Source organism: Haliotis rufescens, unplaced genomic scaffold, assembly GCF_023055435.1.
Source record: "Haliotis rufescens isolate VD_foot unplaced genomic scaffold, xgHalRufe1.0.p SCAF_1, whole genome shotgun sequence".
Taxonomy (NCBI): Eukaryota; Metazoa; Mollusca; class Gastropoda; order Lepetellida; family Haliotidae; genus Haliotis; species Haliotis rufescens.
The window spans coordinates 63,629,670-63,641,455 of NW_025963779.1; the positions used below are offsets into that span (position 1 = coordinate 63,629,670).

Below are 11,786 nucleotides of genomic sequence, written 5' to 3' on the forward strand. Positions count from 1 at the left end.
TTTGTAACTCTGACGTGAAGACATGTTCTATACTACATAGAACCAGCAAGTGGTCAGACTCGGTTCTGTTAAGAACCGCCAAATCAATAACCCTAGAGAAAACCTCAGATGATACAATTAAGTAGTCAACAATACTACACCCAGTATGGGAGACAAAAGTAAAATCTCCATTTCTATCAAATGTAGATCTTCCATTTACAATATGGATACCTAATGATTTACATAGGTTTAGCAATGATCTACCAAAAGATATTGATTTGTGTATCACATGCATTTATGACGCACGGGGTAAAGAGAAATTTATCAGATTTATAGTCTTTATTAATGGGTCAATAGTCAGTCTCATCATTCATGATAAAGTCCTCTTCACTTCCTGTTCTACGTAGCATTGAAATCACCACATAAGATGAATGTACTCCCCTCCCCATAGTCATGGATTATTTGACAGAGCTGCTCTTCCAACTTGTCGATTCCAGTTCCATCTTCATTATAATAGACAGGAGAATGTTCAGGGTGAATATAGATGAATGTCAGGAATAATTGCAGAGAAGTGGTTGAGTTTGTCAATCGGAAAAAAAATGCATTATCCCACTGGCAGTAAACTTGTTTATACTGTGACGACAGATATTTCTTTATGCATACAGCTATGCCACCTGAAAACCGACCTTTAGTTGCAGAACTTTTGGCATTACGGACAAATACATCATACTCATTAAATATGTTTTGCAAGATATCTAATGCATCAGTACACATTGTTTCTAAGAAACAGAAGATATTACACTGTTGGCAGAATGTTATGAACTCAGAATACTTAACTTTTGATTTCAAGCCATGGATGTTCCACATACAAATACCAGTACTGCGGTTAGGATTCTCCAGGGTGACATTATCAGTAGCAGATGTGTTTGTCAGCTCATTTGATATACTGGGATCAGTTTTAGATATACTGTCACTGTTCGTTGTTGTGTCAGGCGGATATGTTTAAAATGTATTTACCACTGGTTAGGAATCCGAGGATGTGTAGGAGGTAATATTGTGGCATCTCAAGTTGTCAATCACATTAAGGTCAGATTGAATAGAGGAATTCCTGTAAGTACTGAAGTCATGGCCGGAATCCTATTGAGTCGAATCAGACGCCACATGAGACGATTCAGAAAGTCGGTGTATATCTCGGGAGACCCACCCACGTCTTTGACCTATTTGTTTAATATTATGGTTTTCTTCATCATAGACAAAAACTTTCCCGTCAATTACAAGTATGTCATAATTGAGGAAAGCGACCCTGCCTTCGTCTCGTGCTGGCTTCATAAAATCTAACAACTATGATCTCGTATCACGAACTCTCTGTGTAAAGTCCTCGGACACTCTGAACTCTTTATTTCCTTTAAGGTATTTTTGGCAGCATCAAAAACATCAAATTTGTCTTTGAAAAAGGCAAACAATTTAACATCCTATGATCGTTAGGCTCGCTGACTTGGTTGATGCATGTCATGGATCCCAATTGCGTGGATTGATGATCATGATATTAATCACTGGATTGTCTGATCCAGACTCGATTATTTACAGACCGCCGTCATATAGCTGGAATATTGCTGAGTGCGGCGTTAAACAACAAACCAACCAACCAACCAAATGTGATCATTATGTTTAAAAAAAAGCATTCAAATCGAGAAAATCTTTTGTGGGTAACCCACAGCTGCTGAATCGCGAGAATCAATATTCTGTCTGTCAAACGTCCAAAACAATTCCAAGAGCAAGATAATTCCTTCATCAATTGCGTGCATCTACGTTTAATAGAAATATCATCCAGTTTTTTTAAAATAATATATTCAGTTGTAGTTGTAACTTTATTTGAATAAACTCATTCTATCCCAGCCAGCTGCCATCCACAGTTTCCTTCATGAAACGTTTGATGTTCTAACTGATAAGGCCTCAAATAACATCGCCAATATAACGTAAGCATCACTACAATAATTGTTTCATCAAAGAACTTGGTATACGTGACATATCTAACAATGCCACATATAATTCCAGTATGTTAACTGAGGAAGAAATCTGCCAAAACCATGCATCAGTACTGTCAACGATTAGCTTGACTCTAAAATCGGAAAACATGTTCATTCCACTTTTGTACTGGATTCCGAAGCTACATCAAAATCTATACAAAGAGAGTTATGTTGCTGGCTCCAGCAAATGCACCATCAATTGTCTCAAAGATTAACCGTAATCCTTAATACAGTCAGGGGAGCCCTTTCTTTATATTCACAGAAGGTATTTGCGACAGGTAGAATTAAAACCATGTGGATTCTCTAAAACACAAAGGATTTAATTGACCTTTTTACAATGTCCGAATTGAACCAAGTTCAAAACGTTTCATTTTTCAACCTTGTACATCACTATCTCACATGACAAACTTAAGCAAATACTTCATTCCTTGACCCATGGGGATTGTGTTACAGTTTGATGATACAGTTACAAATTTATCTTCAGAGGTTCAGGACAATTTGTCAAAAATGAGGGCAATGTCAACTGAAGTTTACTGAGACACAATATTTGAAATCCTTGACTTGACTCATTGATAACACAGAAAACATCCATGTAACATTTGTGGAAAGAGATTTCGGCAAGAAGTAGGCATCCCTATGTGCACAAATTGTGCTCCCTTTCTTGCTGATTTATCCACCTGAACTCGAAATTAAGGAGACCAGTGAGACCGCCTCCACTGATGGCACGTGGTCATGGGCACTGCACACAGGTCACAAATCAGGTGAAGATAAGCAACGTCGGTAGTGGAGACCCTTGGATGTGTGACCGCGTTTCGGCAGTTCCAAACATGTAACACATGTGGCGTCTCCTTAGGCAAGTGACTTTGTGCGAAATGTGCCCAGCAGTGGTTTGGATGAGATGCAATGTGGTTGTTAGCCTTCTCGCGCCTAACAGGCACCTTGGGTTGTATACTCCCCAGGGAGCTGAGAATGATTCCTGGGTGCACATTGACCGGTGTAATAACAGCCATTTGTGCATGCCACATGAGTGGTGTGGAAATATGCGCATTATAAATGGCCTAATATCTCTTTCACAATAATATCTATGCACAAAGAGTGACCAAACTCTTTCCACAGGACTCTAAGACAAGTGGGGTGACTTCAATTTTCCAATAGTCAACTTTCCTTTCATTTCGAGCAATATTGCTGCAGCTCGAGCCTTTGGTGTTTACATTTCACAAATTTTGAGGTACAATCGAACATGCACTATCTGCCGAGACTTCAAATAGCGTCATAAGAATCTTGTTTAGGTGTTGTTTGCTGTGCATCATTCAAGGCATTAGTAAAATTTCTAAAGGTTTATGGTAGGCATGTGGGGGACATTTCCAAATTTGATTAATCAATGACAATGATGTTCGATGCAATTCCCTATCTTGACTTGTCACATATGTTCCCGTGTTTTTTTCAGGTGAACACTTAACTTGCCTTCACATGTGTTTATGACGGGTGCTACCGGTGGGGCAGGATACGCTAACCTATTCGCGAACATCTGGTATCATCACTATTTGATTGTGATTCATAAACACATTCGCATGATCATGATTGAGTCGGAATCGTACAATCGACTATGGAAACGGTTTTGATGCTTTTATTTAAGTAATAAAATAAAATGGCTATTCATATTAAATGAAATTACAATATTGACTATTCCATTCCAAAGGAAACACATGCGCATGATTGAGTCGGAATCGTACAATCGATTATGGAAACGGTTTTGATGCTTTTATTTAAGTAATAAAATGAAATGGCTATTCATATTAAATGAAATTACAATATTGACTATTCCACTCCAAAGGAAATACGTACATGTCCACAGCATCCCCTAACATTGGTCTAAAGGTATGAAATATAGTATGCGATACTAAATTTGTGTAATTCTAATCTGGTTTGGATCCACATATGATATGACATTGAAGTAAAGTATTGAAAAAGTATCAATAATTTAATTCTTCCCGTGAAACAATATGTAAAAGATACGCAAAATGTAAATCATGATTGAAACTGTAAGAAGCTGGAACCATTATCGTGTATATCCTTTTTCATCCGCCCTTCACTTCAAAGAAATGACTAAATATGTATAACGATGTGTACTTGCGTATGATATCACTACTGATAACTGACTATTGAAATGGCGTGTTCACTGATAGCAGTAAGGGGGATATTCAGAGTAGGACAGTCGTTAATTCAGGGATCGTATATACATTAATATGTCATGTATGATATCACTACTGATAACTGACTATTGAAATGGCGTGTTCACTGATAGCAGTAAGGGGGATATTCAGAGTAGGACAGTCGTTAATTCAGGGATCGTATATACATTAATATGTCATGTAGGTAATCAGAAACATGCTCAGAGTTTGCGTATCGTTATTTGTTTTACGTTTTACATCGTAGCCAAGAGAACTGCTCAGCAATACAATGCAGATATATACCGTTGTCTACGTGCTTGATTCATGATGTCACGCAGAATGGAATAATTGACAATATTTTTTTTGAATTTACCAAATTATAAGTTTTGTTGCGACGGTAATCTTCCCATGTATATTCTCATTCATATCTGTCAATGTACGCAACGTATAGACGAATGAATCTGTCGAAATAGGAGAAATTCAACACAGTATAAAATCTGAATTGTGCTTTATTTACTCTTCAAACAAGTAAACTTTTCTGAGCACAGAGTTCGTTTTCACGCTTGATTTATTTTGCTTGAATTCATCGAGGCGATTTGATTTCATGACAAAGACAATTGTGATTTGATGTTTGAATGTATACGTAATGCAGGAATTTATCTCTCGACGCTGTATATGTCATGTAATAGCCGTCTCATAACCGACACACGCAAAATGTGATATTGAAAACACTAACCATTATGGCTGAAAGTTCACTGCGGCGGCAGTGATTGCTCAGTTACTAAAAGTAGCTAAACGACACAGTAGCTACTGGCGACGTTTCAGAAAGATCATTGGTGATTATGAAAGATACCTGAGATCACTTAGATTTTCAAAACATACACGAAATAACCCTGTAAATGATGATCTAGTAAAATGTCCAAAGTAACGATAGTAACGATGAACCTAATTTTCCGAGATATTTTTCTGTAACTTTTACTTTTCCTAAAACGACTTTGATCAGGTGAACAGGGAACAGAGAATTTCCAAATTATGAAGTGTATAAGTGTGCGTGTTGTACTTGAGTTCTATTCAACTTTAAAGTGCTAGTTGAAGAAAACGGACATATTTGTCCCTGTGGGCATCCATGGGCTAAGATGTAATTTCACTCGAGACGAATCTTTAGAAACCGCAGATGAATATATTGTTTGAGTGAACCACCTCATTTATCGAGTACATGTAGTTCCAAATGAAGAGCTTAGAGCCATAAGGGTCAATGTCACGTGGAGCTTTGAGAAAAGTAATGATAAAGATAACCTAAATTCCTAAACTTTAAAACATTCCGACACTAGACATATAAATGTTGCAATAAAAAACATTAAAAAAAAGTAAAAATACTTACTTTATTGTGGCCCATCAGGCATTTGCATGGGATTTAACATGTGAGATTGATAAACTACTACTGAACGTACAAATACATACTATTGAAGCTTTTTTAAATGAGGGGCGGTCGGGTAGCCTAGTGGTTAAAGCGTTCGCTCGTCACGCCGAAGACCCGGGTTCGATTCCCGACATGCGTACAATGTGTGAAGCCCATTTGTGGTGTCCCCCGCCGTGATATTGCTGGAATATTGCTAAAACGGCGTAAAACCATACTCACTCACTCTTTTAAATGATTTTAACTAATGCCAACTTTGTTGAAATAGTGATATTTGAAACATGATAATAATGTCATGTAAGCAGACTTGCATCGTTATATGGAACTAAATTTAGGTTCCCCTGGGTGACATTATTTGCTTACTTATCGTATCGTGATACCAAGTTTTTCAGATTAGATAATCGCATCGATAACACTATCAGTAATATGATCACTGTAAGTAATAATAGTATGTCGCTAGGAAGTTAGAGAATAGAAATAGTGGCTTGCTATACGAAAGCCTTTATATGTTCTAGAGACACCTTGATTTTCTGAAGATTGACATAGAAACAAGCGAATGGCCGGCAGTGAAGGACATGGCGGCATCTGGAATGTTCTCCAAAGTCAAACAGTTTGCTGTTGAGTGGCATCTGTTTGCAACATATCCAAGCAGATCGGAATACGTAGGCATTTATGCAAGTGTCATGGCCATGAAGAAGCAAGGATTACGAACATTTAGAGCCGATTTTCATGGAAAGGACTACAGAGATAAGACCTTCCGTTTCCAGGCAGATGTTAACTATGTTAACATATTATATAAAGGCATGTAACACTGTACTGTATTTGAATGTCACATACCTTCCGGATATGCATCTGTTGTTTATTACAGAGGAATAGTTTAAACTTGCAATTTCATTTATTGCGTCATACATAATATATGCCTGATGTGATCCGGTTGCGTGTGTGCATTCTATTTTCATTATACTATATTCACACGCGTTTCTCTCGCTCATAACATACCCAATTGTCCATAACAAAACATCAACGTCGGCAATGAACACACATGAAATATTATGCCCCTGTCATTCGCTTCATATCAGGATATAACTAATTAGCATTCTCGGGACATAAATATTATATTTTGTTTAATAATCTATACATATGTTTGTATGATTTTCTGTTTATTCGATGTATTTATATCATTGAACAATGTTTCATTTGTTTGATCGAATCGAGTGAATTCTTATTTATTCAATGTTGACCAATTAGTAATATTAAACGTCGTGTAACCTTTGTGTTTATGAAAACAAATTTCGTCCTTTTTTAAAGGACTCTTCTTATTATGTCCTGATTATGTCATATTTGCAACTTGTATTATGTTGGTTGAAAATCGTGTTTACGAGATTGGCGCGTTGTTGTTTAATTGCTATATTTGTGCTTGAGGATGTATATTTATACTCAGATTAAATATATCTTCTCCGTCGTGAGGATTTATCATTATTACTTTAACATGAATGCAACTTTTTCTTACGCGCAGTCAACAACACTAGCTTTTTCACTAGTTTCATCTAGTTTATAAATTTGGGGCCGTCGTGTGCCGACATTGAAAGCCGTGCTCAAAGAAGACGCTTCGACGAAACAAGTGGGCGATAAACAAGGTTGTCTCACTTGGCAACGTGGCAGAACAACAGCCGCAACAAGGAGTTGACTACTGTTGATAAGATGGACGATGAGCAGCTGTCATTGTGGTTGACAAGATTTGTTCTTGAGGTAAGAAAACAACAATTATGGAAAAGCCGTGTTCTTGGTGATCCGCAAAACCGTTCTACATATGTATGCTTCAGATCGTCGGAATCGTACAATAGATTCTGTTTTTAGCCGAAATATCTTACAATTATTAAAAGGGTCTTGTCACGTTTATTGGTATATAATAAAAACAACGCTGTCCCTTTTTAGTGGTCATTTGTTTTATTTAACATCGCGTGACAAAAGGACAATGGGAACGAGATGAGAAAAGCACCAGATGTTCAAACGTCATCATGCCTAGTCCAAACCTGTATCAATGACACCCTGATATTATGCGAGTTCAACTGAAATAGCGGATTGGCGGATAGTGCGTTTTTGAAAAGTGTACTCGAAAATGACACACTGTATGTATTGACTGATCCTGTTTGTTTGTTGTTTAACACCATCTTTATGACGGCGGTCTGTAAATAATCGAGTCCTGACCAGACAATCATGTGATTGACATCATAAACATCGATCTTTCGCAATTTGGATACGATGACATGCATCAACCAAATCAGAGAGCCTGACCACCCGATCCCGTCAGTCTCCTCTTACGACATGCCTAGTCGCCTTTTACGGCAAGCATGGGTTGCTGAATACCTTTTCTACCCCGGATGGTCACGGTTCATCTGATCCTGTAGAGCAACTGATCCTTTGTACTAATTTTCTCCAGGGGAATTTTTGCATTGAACAGATTTTACACCAGCAATAATTGTTCCCGATGGAATTTAGTCCAAAGGAACGGATCATTGTTGGCATAATCGTATCAGTTATCTCAGCAATGGGCAAAGGGGCACAACTGTGCTATTTTCCCCGGTTCCTGTGACAACCTTCTGACTAAATGCGCTTACTCCATTGGCTGATGTAGCTTTGGCAGACATACAGAATACAAATATGCAGACCAAAATTACTCGTCTCGTAATCAGGTTTATGTTACAATTAATGATCGAAATAAGCCTCTGTAAAGTAAAATGTACATAAGCTTACTTAAATTTTACATACTTTGTTAGAAACGTCTTCTAGATGTTTTGATTAAGTAATTTACACGCTCATCCTGCATGAGATAAATGGTGCATGTCGGGTCATGGATCTATGACGTCAGATGTGATGCGTTCATGAGCATCGCTTCACACCAGTATGGTACCAATATGTTCATTTGCGCATCGAACCAATGATATCTCTTGAATAAGGAGTAAGTCTTCATATATTGACCAACATGTATGGTATTTGCGTTTCTGTTGTCGGTGAGTATATATGCTAGTTTCAGAGATTCACATACATTATGTATGTATAAATCGTATGGTATTCTCGTTTCTTTTGTCGGTGAGTATATATACTAGTTTCATAGATCCACATACATTATGTAGGTATAAATCGTATAATAGTATTCGCGTTTCTTTTGTCGGTGAGTATATATGCTAGTTTCAGAGATTCACATACATTATGTATGTATAAATCGTATGGTATTCTCGTTTCTTTTGTCGGTGAGTATATATACTAGTTTCATAGATCCACATACATAATGTAGGTATAGATTCGTTGTCAAACCTGTATATGCTTTCAGTTGGGAAATATAAGTAAGTGTTGGGTGCAAACAGTATTTGTCCAAAACCTGCTGTTCGTGGGTTACTGAGGCCGCGTGACACGCCACGATTTTATTTGGGCATAGTACTGGTATTTATTGTAGCTTGTAATATCAAAATATTGTTACCTATCTCCCTGGTTTTATAAATATTTCAGATAACCCTCTTCTATATCGTTATGACATGAAATTTCTAAAGTCATGGTGTAAAGGAATCTGTCCCGGGTAACGGGAGACAACTCTGTTTGGTTTGCTCAGATAGTGATTTGCATGGCGCTGTATTGTGCTATAATTTTATAACTCTTCATAATGTAATTTATTTTCACTCACATTTAATTTATTATTATTCACGTATAATTCCTTTTTATCCATAATTGATAATGGTACATTCTGGAGTATTATTCTGAAGGATGCTTACACGACATGGGTAATAGAGTTTATATAAAGTCATTTCCATGCACATTCTTGAAGTTTAAGTACTATTATTGTATCCTTAATAATGCAAATAATTTTTATTAACATAATGTATGGTTCTCTTGTTAATTGAATTTATATGTACGAACACATACGTTGATAATATCCCTACTTGTACTGGATTGAAGATATGCGACCCAGTTCAACCACATATCTGACATATCTGTGCGATCTGATCCCGGATGTGGCAAGCCGCCACAATCGTAACTGAGGCGTGTCCTCGACAAGCTATACACAACTATGCTTTGTTTGTTTGTTGTTTAACGCCGGTTTTACCACACTGTGCCCTCACCCAAATGATTAAATGCATAGGGATGATTAAAATAATATATGAGTGATTGATGTCAATCTTGAATGTGTATAAAATGGCATTTGCAAGTCATACTGCCATAACAAAATGGCTAATGCTTAAGTAAATGTTCGGTTTGTTGCTAACGCCCAAGGTGGACAGAACTTAGTTCTCAACGGACACAGATTCCGAATTAAGAACAGAAGTAACACCACCATACATGTACATTGGCGTCCGACACCACAAGTCCGACCTTGTGACACAGACAACGTTTAGCTGAATGCATTAGAAGATGCTGATCTTGAAGATGCAAGAGTCCTTAAGTTTGCGGATTATGTGACAGAACAGTGAGTGGAAGCTGACAGGAGAGACGCGTGGAACCATTTTAGGACCATGGGTGCCAGGACAACCAATCACTTTGAAGGCTGGCACTCCAAGCTGAAGAAATCGGGCCGAAATCATCCAAACATCCTTAAATTTATTGACATTATCAAGAATGAACAATCACGTTCAGAGACATTATTGATGGAAATTAATGCCGGAGGAAGACTGCCACCAAAGCGAAGGAAATAATTCCAAATTGACGACAACATCCTGATAGAGAAGGACAACTTGTTGACTGGCAGACTGACACCAATTGAATATGCTGACGCTGTGGCTGAATATGTTGGATTGTGAACTGAATATTTCTGCTGTAAAGAGAATTTGAGATGTATATTTATTTATGCAATACGTAATCTAACAATATGAAATATATGAAATTTTATGAAATATGTGCTTCTGTAAAGTGAATGTATTGTTGAAATGTATATGAAATTTTATGAATCTGACAGATAGTAATTTTCTCTATACAGACATGCAACAAACTACACGTAATACCTCTATTGTTACCCACTTTACCACGACTGACTACACCTGTAGGGCACAGCGAGGTGTTCCCTCAACGCCGCGCTCAGCAATGTTCCAGCTATATGACGGATGTCTGTAAATAATCGAGTCTGGACCAGACAAACCAGTGATTGGTATCATGAGCATCGATCCATGCATTTGGGATACGATGACATGCATCTACCAAGTCAGCGGGTCTGACCAGATGATCCAGTTATTCGCCTCTTACGACAAGCATAGTCGCCTTTTACGGCAAGCATCACTACTATGCAATATCCAAATAAGAGCTGCTGTGAAGGCAAATATGTCCATGCTGATACATCACATACCCACTTTTATTCTTAAGAAAATGCTGGTATCACTTTTCATAAATTCTCCATTTTCACCAATGCATGGATCTATACCATAATATGTTTCCGTGTTTTTCTTTCAGGTAAACAGTTGACATGCCTTTGAATGTGTTTATGACGGGTGCGACCGGTGAGAATTCTTGTGAATAGTGAAAGGGTTTTGTCGCTTTTCTTTGATCAATTTGCACACGAAACCTCTTGTATACAAACGAAAATCACAGATGTTTTGCATATACAGTGCATGATCGATCATACGCAGAATGTAGGAGTGCGTTACATAAGCCGAAGATACACGTCGTTGATGTGTACTGATTACAGTTATTATAGTAAAGGTATAAACCAAGTTTTAGGCATGGTAACACAAAATTTACCAACAATAACAAAGACAATGTTCAGTGGACATAATGGAAAAGTGGCTACATGACGCAATTAGTCCATCCTAATCACGATAACTGCTACGTTAGGCAAAGCAATATCTCCTATTTAAAAAATGTACTGACATTATAACTTTACTGTTGATTTAAACATATTTATTCACAAGGAGTGAACGGGATTGGGGGACAAGTTCTTCCAACTTTACTGTTGGAACTATATATATAAGACGCAACCGAATGTCCGATATTGCTAACTGTACTAACGGAGGTATATGTGATCTCAATAAACTTCGTAACATGGTTTAAATCATTTCTTGGTGTGTGTCTGAGCACATATAAATGGAAACCGTTACACTCCTGTGTCTTGGTCCAAAGAGGTCCCTGCCCCAGTGTAAACATGTCCTACATTAATTGATCATGTGATCTGAGACCAGGATGTGGCTTACAAAACTTGGACTGAACACTGAA

The 11,786-nt window shown here is 37.6% G+C and overlaps 1 protein-coding gene across 2 annotated transcripts in view; it reads left to right on the forward strand.

The window, feature by feature from the left end:
- The window catches only part of LOC124142425, a 62,703-nt gene extending 55,648 nt beyond the window's left edge, over positions 1-7,055 (forward strand). For both annotated transcript variants that reach the window (XM_048399386.1, XM_046510886.2), the window contains one exon: positions 6,110-7,055. In XM_048399386.1, coding sequence (XP_048255343.1) covers positions 6,110-6,403 — 294 coding nt within the window. In that variant the 3' untranslated portion in view covers positions 6,404-7,055. The remainder of the gene's footprint in view (positions 1-6,109) is intronic.
- The last annotated feature ends 4,731 nt before the right edge of the window (positions 7,056-11,786 follow it).